Source organism: Aquarana catesbeiana, linkage group LG03 (genome assembly GCF_042186555.1).
Source record: "Aquarana catesbeiana isolate 2022-GZ linkage group LG03, ASM4218655v1, whole genome shotgun sequence".
In the NCBI taxonomy this organism is placed as follows: domain Eukaryota; kingdom Metazoa; phylum Chordata; class Amphibia; order Anura; family Ranidae; genus Aquarana; species Aquarana catesbeiana.
This window is the reverse complement of record NC_133326.1, coordinates 149,397,353-149,417,903: the sequence shown is the minus strand read 5'-3', so window position 1 is coordinate 149,417,903 and position 20,551 is coordinate 149,397,353. Positions and strand designations below refer to the sequence as shown.

Here is a 20,551-nt window from a genome sequence, read left to right as displayed (position 1 = left end):
TGCAAGGCCTCGTCAAGGCACCCTGTATTACTTGCAGTCCTAACACTAAATTTATAAGTGTCTCCACAGTGGAAGCACATGCATTGAATGGATAGGTGTGAGACAGGTGAGCCAGGAGGCCGCCCTAGCCCCCTTAAAGGGACAGGACACACACTGGACACCCAGCAATAGCAGCAGAGGCGTCCAGTGTGTCCCCGACCCAAACACTGGGTGTCCAGTGTGTGTCCTGTCCCTTTAAGGGGGCTAGGGCGGCCTCCTGGCTCACCTGTCTCACACCTATCCATTCAATGCATGTGCTTCCACTGTGGAGACACTTATAAATTTAGTGTTAGGACTGCAAGTAATACAGGGTGCCTTGACGAGGCCTTGCAGCTTTCACATGCGTTTGCAAATGTGTGCTAACTAAACCCCTGCTTTTAACATACGGTTAGACAGGTAAATTTGGTTGGTCAGCAGACTGGTTGGTGAGTTGAGCTATGGAATTGTCTTTTTCTACCAGGCAGGACCTTTAAAAAAAGGCTTGCCTTTAAATCTCAGCTTTTTTTTACTGGTTGCTTTTATATGTTAAGAAAAAAGGAGGAAGACAGAGAAGCTTTTTATCTACAGCTAAAGACAACTCACAAGATGCATCGTAGGAGGATACATTACCACCATGCCTGATGTTTGTGCCCCAGCACCAAGTGCATAGGCCACCTGAGGCCTGCAGCATCCAAGTCCACTTCCTGTTACATCCAACCACCAAAACTTACTTCAAATGTACCAGTCTCTTTCTGTTGTAGAGAGTAGGGCATGCCAACAAATGATGCAGCATGTGAAATCATTATATTTATTACTAAATCCTCTGCAGTACTAACTAGTAAGTGTGACAGTTACCTTATCTGTAAACAAAAAAATATGGAGTTCTGGAGGATTGGCAGTGGATGGAAACAGGAGCATCCTAGGGTCTGCAAGCTACAAAATCCAGCTCTGATTTAGTGCGCATCATTGGAGCTCCTATAATGAAAAAGTCTTATGGAAAAGTATGTGACATAGGCAAATGGGTCTCAACCCTGTCCTCAAGTTCCCCCAACAGGTCATGTTTGCAGGTTTTCTTTTATCTTGCACAGGTGCTTTAAATCAGAGTCAATGGCTTGGTATTTTGGACAGCTGTTTTGTCTAAGAGAAATTCCCAAAACATGGCCCGGGGACAGCGTTGAGAACCACTGACATAGGCTACCCATTCCCTTTATTTAACTTTGATGTCTAGAGGTCATCTACTGTGATCATTGTCATACATGCATAGCCCTGTTGTCATTAGAAAAAATAGTGCTGTGTAATTGTTCTTTGATATACAGTTTTTACCTTATTTATACTGTATATATTATACAAAACCTGGCTATTGAAAAAAGTTTATAATGGGTTTTAGACTAGGCTCTGTCTCTACTAGCTGTTCAGGAAGACCCAAACATAAGGCCATACAATCACATGGCAGAAACATATGGTTTAAATATTTTCTTCAGTTGTAGATTTTTTTTTTTTGTAGCTTTCTCTGTGGTGCTCTCTATTTTTTGCTTCAGCTGAAATGTAATAAATTACTAGGATATCTACCTGTGCTGGAGACCGTTCCATTATCATCCATCTGCTGTGTCAGCAGTATACTCATGCCTATAACTTTGTCATTTACTTTCTGCAGCAACATGTGCTGCATTCAATGCATTCTCACAAGTATGGTGTACATAGATTTTCTAATTTAATTTTTTTTTCACAGATTTTTTTGTCTCTGAAATATACCTGCATTACATATTTTGTTATCTGTTTCAGATACGTGTTGATGGCCCTATCACTGGAGCTTTCCAATATGAAACCATACAAGTGGTAGATTCCGGTCCTATCTTGCGGGATATGGCATTTACTAAGAATGAAGAGCAGCTCTTTGTCATGTCTGAGAAGCAGGTGAGTTTTGCATTCTCCACTATGTGGTTTATTTGAAAGATCATTTACATTCAGTCAAATGGGCTATAAAGATATGAGTTGCCTAGTATAATAGATCAGAAATGTGTAGAATATGTTTTTGAACTGCCCTAAGTAGCCAGACTTTTCATTTAACTCTACATTTTGCACATGGCAGTTACAGTTTTGGTTGCCCTGGATAACAAGGCCAATTTTGATTTAGACACTGTTGTTTATTGGACATAGGGCAAGATGGGACATGCATGCTGGTGTTAGCCATAATTAATAAAGTGCTCATGATGTACAACTATTATAAATTTTTACTTTTTTAAAATATCACTTGAAAATGGAAAAAAAAATCACATGGTAAATGATGCCTGCTTTTTGTATTAAAGTGAAAAATATCTTGGTGTACAAAACTCTGTTCTAATAACATGATTACTGGTGAACAATTACAGAGAGTTGACCTCTGTGTTCTACTTTGGTGCTTTCTTTGTTTTGCTTTTGTATTTGTTTTGTCTTTTGCCAGATGCCTGTGGCTATACAAAACATAACACCATGTGCTTGGGAGAGGCTAAAGCTGGCAAGACTCCAGTCCTGCTTTCTGTACCTCGACATAAACACATGCTTTTGCTCTCCTCATCTGCTTAAAACTTCAACAGACATGACAGCTGATCTCTCTGCACCAAAAGAGTTGCCCTTGATGAAAGTTGATGGGTAGGAGAGGTGTGACCTATCACTAAAGACAGGTTCCATATTAGAAAGGCAAGATTGGGAATATTTCTGGACACAGTTGCTAATGAGATGTTCAGAGCATATGTTCAATAGGCTATTTTCCATATCACGATGTAGTGTGATTCTCCTATGAGAGTAACGACTCTTCAGGCATTGCCATGGTTACCACAGGCAGTCTGGTGAAAGAAACGATGAGGTGTCAAGAATGGGAAGGACACAGTGGTGTGAACAGTAGGGAAATGTAACAGAGTATGTTGTAACCACAGAAGTTTTCAAATTAATGAGGACCTCAGAGTGGAATAATTGCAGCTCTGTATTCTAGCTTATGTTTCTTTTTCTCTTGATAATTAATAATGAAGGGACTCTTCCTACCTGTGATATACAAAGCATTGATTCTCACTGTGAGCCTTTTTCTCATAGAACCATTAAAAAAAAAAAAAAAAGTCTCGTCATTTGCAAATAACATTGACTCTAGGAAAATTAATTTTGTGGTTCCTGATGGCTAAAGGCATTTGAGGGAAGAGAAGCAAACTTTATAATTTTTTTCCAAATGTTTTAGAATTTTTGCAGTGGTATTCAGAAAATGAAGGCTATTTTACCTTCTAATAAAAATGCCTTTCTCAGAAGGCTATAAGTTATGCGTGTGAAGATATATTATAGGATTATTTGACAGTATGTTAATTAAACTAAAGCAACAGTGAATTTAAGAACTAAATAAGCAATTTATCAGAGAAAAAATCTTCAATATTCGTGGGCTGAGAGCTTTATAGAGATCTAAGTGGTGTATTCTGTCTAACTGTGTGTATATATATATATATATATATATATATATATATATATATATATATATATATATATCTATATAGTATCTCACAAAAGTGAGTACATCCCTCACATTTTTGTAAATATTTTATTATATCTTTTTTCATGTAACAACACCGAAGAAATTACACTTTGCTACAATGTAAAGTAGTGAGTTCATAGCTTGTATAACAGAGTAAATTTGCTCTCAAAATAACTCAACACACAGCCATTAATATCTAAACTGCTGGCAACAAAAGTGAGTATACCTCTAAGTGAAAATGTCCAAATAGGGTCCAAAGTGTCAATATTTTGTGTGGCTACCATTATTTTCCAGCACTGCCTTAACCCTCTTGGGCATGGAGTTCACCAGAGCTTCACAGGTTGCCACTGGAGTCCTCTTCCACTCCTCCATGATGACTTCATGGAGCTTGTGAATGTTAGAGACCTTGCGCTTCTCCATCTTCCATTTGAGGATGCCCCACAGATGCTCAATAGGGTTTAGGTCTGGAGACAAGCTTGGCCAGTCCATCATCTTTACCCTCAGCTTCTTTAGCAAGGCAGTGGTTGTCTTGGAGGTGTGTTTGGGGGCCTTATCATGTTGGAATACTGCCCTGTGGCTAAGTCTCTGAAGGTAGGGGATCATGCTCTGCTTCAGTATGTCACAGTACATGTTGGCATTCATGGTTCCCTCATTGAAATGTAGCTCTCCAGTGGAGGTAGCACTCATGCAGCCCCAGACCATAACACTCCCACCACCATGCTTGACTGTAGGCAAGACACACTTGTCTTTGTACTCCTCACCTGGTTGCCACCACACATGATTGACACCATCTGAACCAAATAAGTTTATCTTGGTCTCATCAGACCACATGACATGCTTCCAGTAATCTAGGTCCTTAGTCTGCTTGTCTTCAACAAACTGTTTGCGGACTTTCTTGTGCATCATTTTTAGAAGAGGCTTCCTTCTGGGACAACAGCCATGCAGACCAATTTGATGCAGTATATAGTCTGAGCAAAGACAGGCTGACCCCCCACCCCTTCAACCTCTGCAGCAATGCTGGCAGCACTCATACGTCTATTTCCCAAAGACAACCTCTGGATATGACGCTGAGTATGTGCCCTTAACTTCTTGGTCGACCATGGCGAGGCCTGTTCTGAGTGGAACCTGTCCTGTTATACCACTGTATGGTCTTGGCCACTGTGCTGCAGCTCAGTTTCAGGGTCTTGGCAATCTTCTTATAGCCTAAGCCATCTTTATGTAGAGAAACATTTTTTTTTCAGATTTTTTCAGATCCTCAGAGAATTCTTTGCCACGAGGTGCCATGTTGAACTTCCAGTGTCCTTATTTTCTGGTCCGGAACCCAGACCGAACAGAACAAATTTTTGCAAATTATTTCAATCAATAACTTCAATCTAAAATTTACTATGCACTGTAGTCAGAACAGCATCAGTTTTCTGGACTTGGTTATCTCCATAAATGCAGAAGGCAAACTTGACTTGTCCCTTTATAGAAAGCATTCAGCGGGAAATACCATACTCCACGCCCAAAGCTCGCACCCCATTTCCCTAATCAGAAGTATCCCCTATAGTCAGTACCTAAGGCTTAAACGTAACTGCAGTAAGGACTCTGACTTTAGAAGTTCAGCTAGGGACCTATACAGTAGATTGATAGGGGTTATAGCCATGCTTGTCTTAAAAAAGCCTTTAACCGAGCAAATTCAGAAAATAGAAACTCTTTGATTTTTTCTAGTAAACGGGCTAAAAAATCTGATACTGTAAGAGTCATTACTCAATATTCATGCCAACACCAACAATTTAGATGCATATTAACGAGATTCTGGCCACTTCTATTGGCAGACCCCACTGCAAGTAAATACATAAAAAATATTCCTGAAATCACCTTTAGACGAGCTCCTTCTCTAAGGGACCGATTGGTTTGAAGTCACTTCGAAACCACACAACCTCCTTCAAAACACACTACCTGTGGTACCTTCCCCTGTGGTGCATGCGATGTATGTGAATATGTTGATGCAAAAACAAAATTCAAGCTCCCTAATGGCAGATGGCATTTCATCCAGTCTAGGGTCACCTGCCAGACACCGGGCACTTTGCCCAGTGCCTGTGCGGTGGCTTCTATATAGGCAAAACAAAAAGACAAATTTCCACCGCATACGAGACCATATTAAACCCATAAAGAAAAACTAAATGGATACTGCCATCAGCCGGCATGTTGGTATATATCACAATTTCACACATGATTAAATTTTTGGCACTTGAACATATCCCCCCAGACTGTCGCGGTGGCAGCGTTGACCGTACCCTGCTACAGCTAGAGGCTCGGTGGATATATGACCTTAAAGCTACATCTTTCCCTGGCTTCAACGAAAGCCTTAGCTTCAAGTCTTTTCTTTAGTCCCAATGAATGCTATTTATTGGTCCCTCCCCCCATTTAGGTTGCTTTCCATGTTTGTATTTCTTTTTTCTCCCCCTTTCTTTTCCTCTTTATCCTCCTTTCCCTCCTTCCTTTGTTCCCCTCTTTCCCCCTTTTTTCGCCCCTTCCCCTCCAGTCAATTTCCTTTTTCCATTTTCCCACTGGATAAGATAATTATCTGTACATATAAATCGATCATGATGTATATCCACCTATTTGAATCGTATTCACTATTTTGTGTCTTATTTATTATATTCATTATCTTTGTTAGACAGCTTATGTTACTGTTTATTATTATTTATTATTTATTGTTTGTTTTTCATGTACATTTACTGTAAATGAACTTGGTTGCATATTGAACACTTGGCTGGCCAGAGCAGTTTTGTGGTCCTGCTCTGTTATCCCTACTTCTGTTCTATTCCACCCTTCCCCCGGCTTATCAGTGCTGGCCCCCGACTTTTGTTCCCCATTCGCTCCAATCCTGGGAAATGTCTTTGGCGGGCCATACGGACGGCCAGGGCTTGCCTTATCCATCATGTAGCAGGCCCTCATTCACGCCTGGCAGAGCCGAGTACCCCTCTGATCCCAGGCTGGCTTCGGCCACCTTGGATCACATTCCCCCTTCACGATCTCTGCACACCCAGGAGAGCGGCGGCGGGGTTGGGGTTGTTCCATGCACGTCCTTCTCTTGGATGTGCCTGACCCCTCCCTCCTCGCGCAGCCTCCTGGGTAGTGTAGTCAGAGGATGTAGGCTGCCCGTGTGCATGCGCACAGGCGTTCTTACGTCTACCTCGAGCCGGCGACGTCACACGCCGGCTCTTCAGAGGGGAGATTTAAACCGGCTGATCTGACTGTCATTTCAGCCAGAGCCGGAGGGAGACACATCTACACTGTGGCGATTTCTTGACCGTTAAGCTACTACATAGTCTAACTGGGACACCTAAAATTGCATCAGCCTTTACTTCCTACTTCTCTTTTCGTTCACTGGCTTCCCACTCATATTGACTCCTTCCACCACCAACGCTCCCTCCCTTCATTATAAGGGCACTTACTGTGGGTTTTTTTTCTCCCTTCCTATATCCTATGGCTCCTTCAATCTGTGTTTTTTTTTTTTGCAAGTTCTTTTTTTGGTCACTTTTTCTGTCTTACTCTCATCTAATAATTCCTTTTACACATTTTTTCATTTTTGCTTATGCTCCCCAGATCTCAAGCATAGATTTATACAGATTTTCTTTTTCTTATTTATTTTTCTAGTCTGCCTTTTGCAGCCTAGTCCACAGTCAGATTCAATTAAGTGCATCTCCTTCATGGATTACTAGACAAACAAACATATTTTTGTCAGTATTTACTCTAAGAGATGATTGTCCTTCCCTTTTTTCAAATTCATACATCTACCTTTCTATTAGTCTAACTTTATGAACCCTCACTATCCCCTAGTGTCCCCCTATCTGCCCTCTATGGTCGCGCCTGACTGATTATTTTGGATCGGGTCCCTTGGGGTCTTGTCTGGGGTCCAGCCTGGTAGTTTGTGGGTGCTATCAGTCATTTGGGTAAGTGTTCATATCCATGCTCTAATTTTGCAACCAAGCACCTTGCCTAAAGACTCTGTACTTACATTCTGATTGTAAGTTTTATGTTATAACCTTTTTCTCATTTGTTTATTGGTTTCAATTAAGCCTTGCACATCCCCTGAGGAAGCTAACAGCGAAACATGTCGGGCTAGTGTGCAATATCTCTAATTGTGATCTGCAATTTATCTCTCCATTTATGACCACCAAATGCCTGTAATTCTACATTGCTTTAAAACGGCATGTTCTTTTAACTATGTTATGCAATAAAACTTTGTTTTATTCTAACTGATGAAAGTTAATTCTCTCTGTTTCCTTGTACTTGGCACCGCAAAAATCCCCTTATTTTTCCTTGCTGCTTCTATTTATGTTGGGATGAGGTGTCTAGCCTAGGGGTGTTGTATCATCAACCAGACCAATTCTTTGCTGTACACACACTACTTTACATTGTAGCAAAGTGTCATGTCGCCAGTGTTGTCACATGAAAAGATAGAATAAAATATTTACAAAAATGTGAGGGGTGTACTCACTTTTGTGAGATACTGTGTGTGTATATATATATATATATATATATATATATATATATTTATATATATATATATATATATATATATATATATATATATATATATATATATATATATATATATATTTAGACTTAATATACAATAGTGCAGTGCTAGATCATAAAAAGAATAGATAATATAAAATGAATAATAAAAGTTTATATAGAGCAAGACACATAAGATCCCAGAAAGTGTCTTGCTCTATATGAACTTTTATTATTCATTATTTATGTTCCAGCACTGCACTATTGTAAAGTATGTATATTTGCTAGGATTTGGTATTTTGGCCTAGAGTATTCAGCTGCTTAATTGTTAGGGTTTGTTTTTGCGCTGATTGTTTTTATATTATATTTATTTAGACTTGCCTGAAGTATGTTTAACAGAGAGACAATTTATTGTTGTACTAATATAACAGTTGCACAAATTTTAATCTCTAGGAAAGCTGAGGAATAATTGCAACAGCTATTGCTCAAAATAAGATGCTAGAACCTCTAAATTCTAAGGGTACTTTCACACCGGGGTGCTTTTCAGATGCTTTTTAGCACTAAAAATAGCACCTGTAAAGTCCTCCCCAGTGTGAAAGCCTGGGTGTTGGGGCAGTGCACTTGCAGGATGGGAAAAAAAGTCCTGCAAGCAGCATCTGTGGGGCGGTTTGGGAGCGGTGTATACACCACTCCGAAAACCCCCTGCCCATTGAAATGATTGGGCAGCACTGCCGAATCGCCTACAAAGCGCTTCTGCACCAGCTGCTTTTAACCCTTTTTTCGGCCGCTAGCGGGGGTAAAAGTGCCCCGCTATTGGCCGAACAGGGCCACTAAAATGACGGACGCACCCCCGTCCCAGTGTGAAAGTCCCCTAAGGGTTTGGTTAGATTAGAAAGTACATTGCAGAAGGGTATTCATGAGGTTCAAAGTGCAGTTTGTTGGGTTACCGCCCTTTGCATTTATCCTGCAGAATATATATAGGTTACAGGGAGCGTTGTTTCTTATTTAAAACAAGGTTGATTGATTTTGAATAGCCTATATATTGCCATAATTAATCACAGATAGACCAGTCCTTCCACCAAAATTTCCAAACTGGCAGTCCAAACCTAAGATGGCTTGGCATATTTTCTGTAGGTTTGTTCTACATAAAATATGTTGGCATAGGCCAGAGATGGGCAACCTTGGTACTCCTGCTGTGGTGAAACTACAAATGCCATCAAGCCTCTGCATCTGGGAGTTATGCTGATGGCTGTCAGATTATTGCAATGCCTCATGGGACTTGTAGTTCCACAATGGTTGGAGTGCCAAGGTTACCCATCCCTGGCATAAGCAGTGCACTACTTCAGTTTGGTTTCACTGCTGTATTGAAATAAAGAGGGCAATGGCTGATCCTATCCTACACAAGCAATACTTGTTTTGAATATACAGTGGATATCACAATAAAATGCACAGTTGCAGCATACATGTAGGAATCACATTACCTGCCTAGAGATTTATAAAACATTGAACAGATTCTTGTGATCCACCCAGTTGGCAACAACGCTGCATTCTTTGTGGAAAACTAGAAAATATTTTATGGGGGGGCACTTTGACTTTCCTCTTCCTGTAAGCTCATCTAAGTACTTCAGCCTCATGCCCATATTCGAATTCCCAAATTGCAACTTTAACCACTTGCTTACTGGGCACTTAAACCCCCCTCCTGCCCAGACCAATTTTCAGCTTTCAGCACTGTCGCACTTTGAATGACAATTGCGCGGTCATACAACACTGTACCCAATTGACATTTTTATCATTTTTTTCCCACAAATAGAGCTTTCTTTTGGTGGTATTTAATCACAGTTGGGGTTTTTATTTTTTGCTAAACAAACAAAAAAAGATGGAAATTTTTGGAAAAAAAAAATCATGTTTAATAGTTTGTTATAAAATTTTGCAAACAGGTAATTCTTCTCCTTCATTGATATGCGCTGATGAGGCGGCACTGGTGGGCACTGATAGGCTGCACTGATGGGCATGGATAGGCACAGTTAAGGCGGCACTGATAGGCACAATTAAGGCGGCACTGATAGACACAGTTAAGGCAGCACTGATGGGGACAGATAAGGCGGTACTGATGGGCACAGATAAGGCGGCACTGATGGCCACTGATGGGTGCTGATGGGTGGCACGGATGGGTGGCACGGATGGGTGGCACGGATAGGTGGCACTGATGGGCACTGATAGGTACCACTGATGGGGGCACTGATAGGCGGCACTGATGGGGGGCACTGATGGGTGGCACTGATGGGCAGTGATGGGTGGCACTGATGGGCACATATGGGCACTGGTAGGTGACACTGATGGGCATTGATAGGTGGCACTGATGTGCAGCACGGTTGTTGCACTGATGAGTGGCGCTGATGGGTGGCACTGATGTGTGGCAATGATGGGTGGCACTGTGGGCACTGATGGGTGGCACTGTGGGCACTGATGGATGGCACTGATTGATGGCACTCTGGGCACTGATGGGTGATGCTGGTGGGCACTGGTAGGCGGCACTGCTGCCTATTGCTGTGTCACAGAAGATCGCCGTGATCGGGACTGATGTCCCTCTCACGGCCGCTGGTGATCGGGTTTTTTTTTCCTCCTCACGCTGTCAGCGCGAGGAGGAAAAATAGCTGATTACCGGCTCTGTTTACATCACATGATCAGCTGTCATTAGCTGACAGCTGATCATGTGGTAAGGGGTCGGGACCGACCCCTTACTCTGATCTGTGATCAGGTGCGTCTCATAGACTCGCTGATCACCAAGCGCGCCGCGTGCGCCCTGCAAGGGGCGCGCAGGCCGCTCGTGCACGGGATGACGTCAATAGACGTAGTCTCGGCAATGTAGATCCGCGCTGTTGCCGTCATTTGGCAATGGCCCGGATCTGAAGTGGTTAATTAGCTTATGCAATTTAAAAAAATAACAAAAATTAAAGAAAATAACATTGTTATAATATAATTTACCCATTTTATATCAATCATAAGGCTCACTCAACCTCCCCCCAGTGGTTTTAAAAAAAATGTATGGGATATTGGTAATTCTGACTCTATTAAATTTTCTAGTGCAGCTATATCCCATTTTCTTTAATTTACCTATTTTCCTCTACTCCATTATCCATAGATGTTCCCAGCATAGGTCAATGGCTATGTTTTAATAGATCTTTACTTGCCATTTTTTTGTGGGGAGAAAAAATTCTATAGCAGATCATAACTATTTGTTGAGCTGTATCTGCTCAACTGAGAATTGTGCTGTCAGAAAACAAATTCCAAGCCACACAGTGCGAATTGTCATTTCTATTCTTCCCCTGTTATGTTATGGGTTCACATCACAGATAAGTGTCCAAGATAAGTAGGCATTTCCCCGATAGAATTCTAGAAACTAATCAGCATTGACATTGTTTGTACTGCCTTCAGGATTAGTTGATGTTCCAGATAGTCTTAAAAAGAAAAAAAATATATATAGAGAGAGGGATGTTGTGAAAATTTACTGTTAAACCTCAGGGAAGAGCAGCTGTGGGAATTTAAAGTCCAACATGGTTTATATTGAATATATTTCTTTACAGATACACCCTGCTAGGATTCCTTTTCAAAGTGTTTTTAAAATATTTTAGAGAAAGTTATACTGGGAAAAAACACTGACAAAAAATGTTTATGTTATTTTGAATGCCGGTTAAATTATTTTAGTACACTATCTCCTTTTACATTGTAAAATGCACGAATGCATGTTGTAAAATGCCACCATTTGATGAATTTGTGCACATGTGAAAATGTGCATTTTTGTTGTAATTATTTTCATTCATATTTTATACATTTTTAAAGTGTATCTTCACATTTTCTATACTATATGTTTGTCATGTGTTCCCATTCACGCAGCATACCTAAGGATAATTTAAAAAATTTTAATTCAGCAAAACAAAATGCATACGTACCTGAACTTGCAAAAAGTAGCGCAAGAACTACATTCAAAATCGGTGCAACTCCGATATATCTTGACCGCTTCCATTGCAGACAATAGGGTGCAACTTGTCATGCGATTTGAAACTATAAAATTGCATACAAGGTGCACCAGTGTGACCAGGGGCTAACAGGGACATTTAATCAGAAAACAATTGGAAAATTAGAGGGGGAGGGATTCCTTTCGCTTCCTGTAACTTTTGGAACATTATCCACAATGGGTACACTTGCTAAGAAAACTAGAAGAAAAACTGTCTTGGCCCCATTTCCTCCCATTACCAGGTCCTTTAAACTTTCAAGACAGCACCACCTGGGGTACCCCACCGTCAGAGAGTTTCTACCTGCACAAAACCTAAATTGCCGTTCTGCCACGCCATACCATTGAACATTTGTGTCACTTTGGTAATGTGCGTACTGCGCTACCCTCCAATCCTTATTTATGTACCTACTATGTTTATGTTTTTCTAATGTGGGCTGCGTCCCAGACATGGTGCCAAATTGTTACATACTTTGTCCCATGCCCTGTTCCTAGGGGATGACTCACTTTTTATCTCATTGCCATGTAACTTTGTTTCTTTCCCCAATAACATTTAGGAACCAGAAAAACTGTCTTGGGTGAAGTGCCAATTTAATTCAGGATGTATCTTCCATAGTGCATAGTACTTCCACAGTACTGCAGTACATAAACATAGACTTGTTTAATTACTATGTTAATTCTACGTTTACTGTGGTTTCTCTGTGTTAGCTGAACGTGTCACGCCACTGTGAACCACTTAGAGGTGAACGTAGCCTTAGCGTGCTTTTCATTACTACTCAACGCAGGGGTTCTCTGACGTGAATACAGTTGTTCACAGAGAGTAACTTTGAGGTTGATTTGCTAAACCTGGAGAGTGCAAAACCTGGAAGCTGATTGGTTTCTATGCAGAGCTGCATCAGATTTTGCATGCTTCAGTTTTAGTAATTGACCCATTTTTTATCATCTCCCATTGTAAAATGTGTGAAGAGTTCATCCTTCTACAAGCATGGGCATTAAAAGCACAAAAGAAATGTTTACGTTTTTTTTTTTTTTAACAAAAGGGGTTTAGTTAGCCACAGTATGGTACAGTATGCATAATTGGGGCTGATTTACTAAAGGCAAACCCACTTTGAACTGAAAGTGCACTTGGAAGTGCAGTTGCTGTAGATCTGAGGGGGACATGCAAGGAAAATAAAAGTCAGCATTTTAGCTTGCAAATGATTGGATGATAAAATCAGCAGAGCTTCCACTCATTTAAGATCTTCCCCTCAGATTTAGAGTGACTGCACTTCCAAGTGCACTTGTAGTACAAAGTTCATTTGCCTTTAGTAAATCAACCCCCTAGTGTCAAAAGTCATGGCAGTCAATCTAAAATAGCTTTCATTATTCTGGCTGCATTTAGCTGCTGTATACTGATACGCTACTGGTTGAAAAAGGTTACAATGCTGCATTGTCATATGGTTCTTTGTACTTGCATACTACACACATGCATTAAAAGTTTACCACCCTGTCCCCAAATAGTGCACATGGATGTATAAACAGTAAGGACTGAAAAGAGATGATCTATTGTGGACTGCTAGTGTGTGTATTATGCCCACTTATTGTAAATGAGTTCAAATACATATTTGAACTCATAGAGCAATATGTTTTTTCTCTCTGTTGCTTTACATTCAAGTTTGTTAATGTATTGTTTGGTTGGAACCAAATGTTATTCTGGAGCAAAAGTGGCAGGCCCCCTTTTTTTCGTCCCAAAACTTTTTGGCCTCCAGCATAAGATTATACCTTTCAGTGAGTCCAGACAACATGGTAGCCATTGGTGTAAATGAATTCTGATTTAATGCTAAATCCTACCATGTCCACTTCCTTTTTGAGCTGAAACTGCTTTTACCTGCTGTGAATAGATTTTCATTATTCATCACAGGTGCTGCTGCAGGTCACATACAGGGAAAGAAACAGCAAAGACTTAGAACCCAATGATTTTCATTCTGATTGGGTTCTTTTTTGTAAAATGCTTTCTACCTTCATCCATTCAGTTAGAGATGGAAGGCTGTGTACTGTGCTATTAGTAATAAAATGACGATTCAGACATCATTATATGGAGCTGTTATTCAAGGTAAGAGTATGGTTGCATATTGTGTAAAAATAGTAATGTCTCTTTTTGTTCCAAGATGTGGTTTATTAAAAAGACCAACAATCTTTATAGAAACAGATGGTACAACACTGTAGCCATGGTCTACAATAGGGAATGTCTTAATAGACGTAACAATTACTTGTCTTCAATGTGACATCAACAACTGTCACATAAACTTCCATTTCCTTCATGTATATATATTTTTTTCCCAGCAGACAATTATCTTTGCACATATTTTAGAATGAGATAATCCTGATTCTCAGCAGAAAATTCCCCTCTTCACCTTTTTATTTGCCCTTAGAGAGCCATCATAAGGGGCCCTGCAGGTTTGATTTATCATACTGGATAGTCATGGTGTGATAAGCTATGCCTGATTAATCTTGTAGAGCCAAAATCTAATAATTAAGCTACAGAGTTTCAATCCAATTCAGAGAAATATGCTAATGTGTATTGATTGCAGACAGAGCTTTTCATTTTATTAGCACGCTGCAAGTCGAGGATATGGAATTTTAATTGATGGGAAAAGCTTCTTTATGAAATAGCTAGGACAATGGTTGTGGGTTAAAGCAGGCACAGATGAAGTCACTTTTGGAATAGCTTGCTACTTATAACACTATTACTGAATTAATAGGTGTTATTAATTGCCCTTTCTACCTTTCAATTTTATCAAAGGTTAATCTTTTCAAAGATATCCAGAATACAAAAGGCTAAAGACATAACTGGTGATGTATTTGTGTTAAGTGTCTAAGTGCCTTTATGTGGCTTATTTAAAGCAAAACTCTACTTTTGCCGAGAATTAATCAATGCTCTTCAAGAAAATTATATGCATTACAAGTGTATTAGTCAAATCAATTGCAAATTTGCTGAGTTGCTGGGATAGGTTACTCAACCAACTTCTTCAGGTGCTGAGTGGGAGGGCCTGCTTTCAATAATTGTTTGCTCAGTTCCAGTGTTGTAATAAGATGCTTGACCAGAAAAATCAACTATGAGATGCTCACTGTAATAATCATAAGAATGGAATAATGCCTTAAAAGTTCATCTTATGTTTATGTCAAGCTTCTGGAAAAAGTAGTGAGCTAATCCATCAGGAAATTAGGTTTCTGATAAATTTGTGTATAAAAATGGAGTACAGAATACCTCCAGATTTAAAAAAAAATATATGGCTGGTTAGTGGTTGAAATGAAAAGGTCATTTTTAAAGCAGCGTTCCAACTAGGGATGAGCTTCGAGACCCTTCAGGTCTGATATGGATATTAAGGGGAACCCCGGCCAAAATTTAAAAAAAAAAAATGACGTGGGGTTCCCCCTAAATTCCATACCAGACCCTTCAGGTCTGGTATGGATTTTAAGGGGAACCCCACGCCAAAAAAAAAAAACGGCGTGGGGTCCCCCCAAAAATCCATACCAGACCCTTATCCGAGCACGCAACCTGGCAGGCCGCAGGAAAAGAGGGGGGGACGAGAGTGCGGCTGAACCGTACCAGGCCACATGCCCTCAACATTGGGAGGGTGCTTTGGGGTAGCCCCCCAAAACACCTTGTCCCCATGTTGATGAGGACAAGGGCCTCATCCCCACAACCCTGGCCGGTGGTTGTGGGGGTCTGCGGGCGGGGGGCTTATTGGAATCTGGAAGCTCCCTTTAACAAGGGGACCCCCAGATCCCGCCCTCCCCTGTGTGAAATGGTAAGGGGGTACTTACCCCTACCATTTCACTAAAAAACTGTCAAAAATGTTAAAAATGACAAGAGACAGTTTTTGACAATTCCTTTATTTAAATACTTCTTCTTTCTTCTATCTTCCTTCATCTTCTGGTTCTTCTGGTTCTTCTGGCTCTGCTGGTTCTTCCTCCGGCGTTCTCGTCCAGCATCTCCTCCGCGGCGTCTTCTATCTTCTTCTGCTCGGGCCGCTCCGCACCCATGGCATGGGGGGAGGCTCCCGCTCTTCTCCTCTTCTTCATCTTCTTCTCTTCTTCTCTTCTTCTTTTCTTCTCTTCTTCATTTTCTTCTCCGGGCCGCTCCGCACCCATGCTGGCATGGAGGGAGGCTCCCGCTGTGTGACGGCGCTCCTCGTCTGACAGTTCTTAAATAGGGATGAGCCGAACACCCCCCTGTTCGGTTCGCACCAGAACATGCGAACAGGAAAAAAGTTCGTTCGAACATGCGAACACCGTTAAAGTCTATGGGACACGAACATGAATAATCAAAAGTGCTAATTTTAAAGGCTTATATGAAAGTTATTGTCATAAAAAGTGTTTGGGGACCTGGGTCCTGCCCCAGGGGACATGGATCAATGCAAAAAAAAGTTTTAAAAACGGCCGTTTTTTCAGGAGCAGTGATTTTAATAATGCTTAAAGTCAAACAATAAAAGTGTAATATCCCTTTAAATTTCGTAACTGGGGGGTGTCTATAGTATGCCTGTAAAGGGGCGCATGTTTCCTGTGTTTAGAACAGTCTGACAGCAAAATGACATTTTGAAGGAAAAAACTCATTTAAAACTACCCGCGGCTATTGCATTGCCGACAATACACATAGAAGTTCATTGATAAAAACGGCATGGGAATTCCCCAAAGGGGAACCCCGAACCAAAATTAAAAAAAAAAAATGACGTGGGAGTCCTCCTAAATTCCATACCAGGCCCTTCAGGTCTGGTATGGATATTAAGGGGAACCCCGGCCAAAATTAAAAAAAAATGACGTGGGGTTCCCCCTAAATTCCATACCAGACCCTTCAGGTCTGGTATGGATTTTAAGGGGAACCCCGCGCCAAAAAAAAAAAAAAAAACGGCGTGGGGTCCCCCCAAAAATCCATACCAGACCCTTATCCGAGCACGCAACCTGGCAGGCCGCAGGAAAAGAGGGGGGGACGAGAGTGCGGCCCCCCCTCCCTCCTGAACCGTACCAGGCCACATGCCCTCAACATTGGGAGGGTGCTTTGGGGTAGCCCCCCAAAACACCTTGTCCCCATGTTGATGAGGACAAGGGCCTCATCCCCACAACCCTGGCCGGTGGTTGTGGGGGTCTGCGGGCGGGGGGCTTATCGGAATCTGGAAGCCCCCTTTAACAAGGTGACCCCCAGATCCCGGCCCCCCCCTGTGTGAAATGGTAAGGGGGTACATAAGTACCCCTACCATTTCACGAAGAAAGTGTCAAAAATGTTAAAAATGACAAGAGACAGTTTTTGACAATTCCTTTATTTAAATGCTTCTTCTTTCTTCTATCTTCCTTCATCTTCTGGTTCTTCTGGTTCTTCTGGCTCTTCTGGTTCTTCCTCCGGCGTTCTCGTCCAGCATCTCCTCCGCGGCGTCTTCTGTCTTCTTCTCCTCGGGCCGCTCCGCACCCATGGCATGGGGGGGAGGCTCCCGCTCTTCTCTTCTTCTTTTCTTCTCTTCTTCTCTTCTTCATTTTCTTCTCCGGGCCGCTCCGCAATCCATGCTGGCATGGAGGGAGGCTCCCGCTGTGTGACGGCGCTCCTCGTCTGACAGTTCTTAAATAACGGGGGGCGGGGCCACCCGGTGACCCCGCCCCCCTCTGACGCACGGTGACTTGACGGGACTTCCCTGTGGCATTCCCCGTGACGTCACAGGGAAGTCCCGTCAAGTCACCGTGCGTCAGAGGGGGGCGGGGTCACCGGGTGGCCCCGCCCCCCCGTTATTTAAGAACTGTCAGACGAGGAGCGCCGTCACACAGCGGGAGCCTCCCTCCATGCCAGCATGGATTGCGGAGCGGCCCGGAGAAGAAAAGAAGAAGAGAAGAAGAGAAGAGCGGGAGCCTCCCCCCCATGCCATGGGTGCGGAGCGGCCCGAGGAGAAGAAGATAGAAGACGCCGCGGAGGAGATGCTGGACGAGAACGCCGGAGGAAGAACCAGAAGAGCCAGAAGAACCAGAAGAACCAGAAGATGAAGGAAGATAGAAGAAAAAAGAAGTATTTAAATAAAGGAATTGTCAAAAACTGTCTCTTGTCATTTTTCACATTTTTGACAGTTTTTTAGTGAAATGGTAGGGGTACTTTTGTACCCCCTTACCATTTCACATAGTGGGGAGGCCGGGATCTGGGGGTCCCCTTGTTAAAGGGGGCTTCCAGATTCCGATAAGCCCCCCGCCCGCAGACCCCCACAACCAACGGCCAGGGTTGTGGGGATGAGGCCCTTGTCCTCATCAACATGGGGACAAGGTGTTTTGGGGGGCTACCCCAAAGCACCCTCCCAATGTTGAGGGCATGTGGCCTGGTACGGTTCAGGAGGGGGGGCGCACTCTCGTCCCCCCCTCTTTTCCTGCGGCCTGCCAGGTTGCGTGCTCGGATAAGGGTCTGGTATGGATTCTTGGGGGGACCCCACGCCGTTTTTTTTTTTTTGGCGCGGGGTTCCCCTTAAAATCCATACCAGACCTGAAGGGTCTGGTATGGAATTTAGGGGGAATCCCACGTCTTTTTTTTTTTATTTTGGCCGGGGATCCCCTTAATATCCATACCAGACCTGAAGGGCCTGGTATGGAATTTAGGGGGACTCCCACGTCATTTTTTTTTTTTTTATTTTGGTTTGGGGTTCCCCTTTGGGGAATTCCCATGCCGTTTTTATCAATGAACTTCTATGTGTGGTGTCGGCAATGCAATAGCCGCGGGTAGTTTTAAATGAGTTTTTTCCTTCAAAATGTCATTTTGCTGTCAGACTGTTCTAAACACAGGAAACATGCGCCCCTTTACAGGCATACTATAGACACCCCCCAGGTACGAAATTTAAAGGGATATTACACTTTTATTTGACTTTAAGCATTATTAAAATCACTGCTCCTGAAAAAACGGCCGTTTTTAAAACTTTTTTTTTGCATTGATCCATGTCCCCTGGGGCAGGACCCAGGTCCCCAAACACTTTTTATGACAATAACTTGCATATTAGCCTTTAAAATTAGCACTTTTGATTATTCATGTTCGTGTCCTATAGACTTTAACGGTGTTCGCGTGTTCGAACAAACTTTTTTCCTGTTCGCATGTTTTGGTGCGAACCGAACAGGGGGGTGTTCGGCTCATCTCTAGTTCCAACCCAACAAAAAAAAATAAAAGTCAGCAGCTACACATACTGTTGCTGCTGACTTTTAATATTAGAACATTAGTATTCAGTATCGATGTTGGCACCTGAGGTCAATGTTTCCATTGGCTCTCGGGTGCTGCTGCATCCATTCATGTTACGGGAAACCAGCAGTGAACCCTTTAGGCTTCACAGCCAGTTCCCTACTGCACATGTGCGAAGCGCTCTGTGCTTTCTTTCTTTCTTTTTTTTTCTTTTTTAATATGTTTATTTATTTTATGAGAAAAGACAACAGTGCAATGATTGAGCGAAGGTTTCAGATTGAGGCATAACGCCTTCGCCGTACTCGCTGTGCTTTCTGAATGGCCCGGCGGTGGGGGAGGGAGGCCCAACTTCTGAGTGATCTCACCATGGTAAAACAGGTTCCCACCCCCCACCCCCGAAAGGTGCCAAATGTGGCAACGGAAGGGGGGAGGAAGCAGATAACTGGAGCTTCCACTTTTGGGTGGAACTCCGCTTTAATGACAATAAGTTAAACAACAATAACATGGCATGCATGGATATATTATATACTGTATATGGTATATCCTAGTAATTTAACAAAAGCTGATTTTCCCTTAAAGTAATTCCTTTCACTTTGAAAATTGGTTAACATGGCACAGTTCAAGTATTTCAATGCCAATCTTAGTAGCATATATTATTGGTTCATATAATAATACAGTATAAAGAACTTTTTGCAGCTTCAAGTTAGAGGCCTAATAAAACTTATTCTGACTGACTGCTTCAGGTCAATGCACATTGTTAGTCTATGTTTAGTTTAAAAACATTACATAAATCAGTGTTAAGTTTATCTATCCCTGGTCTTTTTGAATCATCCTAATGAGCTAATTCAGAGAGAATCATCTATTCTAACCAACACATCTGTATTGTCCGTTTTGTTTTGCAAAGCTAGCTTACAGAATTGCTGTTGGTCCATTTTGATTATTTCTCACTGAATGCTTTATTGTTTGTTTGTTATTTTGCCTTCCTCTGGATCAACTGTGGGTAAATTATTGTGCATATGGAGGTTTGCTTTGGCATTTTTTCTTCTGTGGGTTGATAACTAAACTGCAGTGCTGTCTGTTCAGTTCATTTCAGCACCTCAGCCTATGGACAGCTCCTGCATGTGCTCTGTGGAAAGCTCAGCACTTACAAACAGTAGAATGGTATTTGTGTGTAAATAGCAGTGATTGCCAAATAAGGAAACATCGTTAATTAAAATATTAATTGTTTTAGATAGCCTAGATAAGCCAGAGACGACTGTATGACTTTAATACACATGATAGTTTAGTTATGATTTCAGGAAATCATTTTCTTCTATGCTGTAACCTTTGTTGCAAAAGCTATCTGGATGTT

The 20,551-nt window shown here is 41.9% G+C and overlaps 1 protein-coding gene across 2 annotated transcripts in view; it reads left to right on the top strand.

Annotated features, from left to right (window-relative positions):
• Positions 1-20,551, top strand: part of PLXNA4 (plexin A4) — a 1,066,226-nt gene that overhangs the window by 522,805 nt on the left and 522,870 nt on the right. For both annotated transcript variants that reach the window (XM_073619416.1, XM_073619417.1), the window contains exon 4: positions 1,801-1,932. In XM_073619416.1, the coding sequence (XP_073475517.1) occupies positions 1,801-1,932 (132 nt within the window). The remainder of the gene's footprint in view (positions 1-1,800; positions 1,933-20,551) is intronic.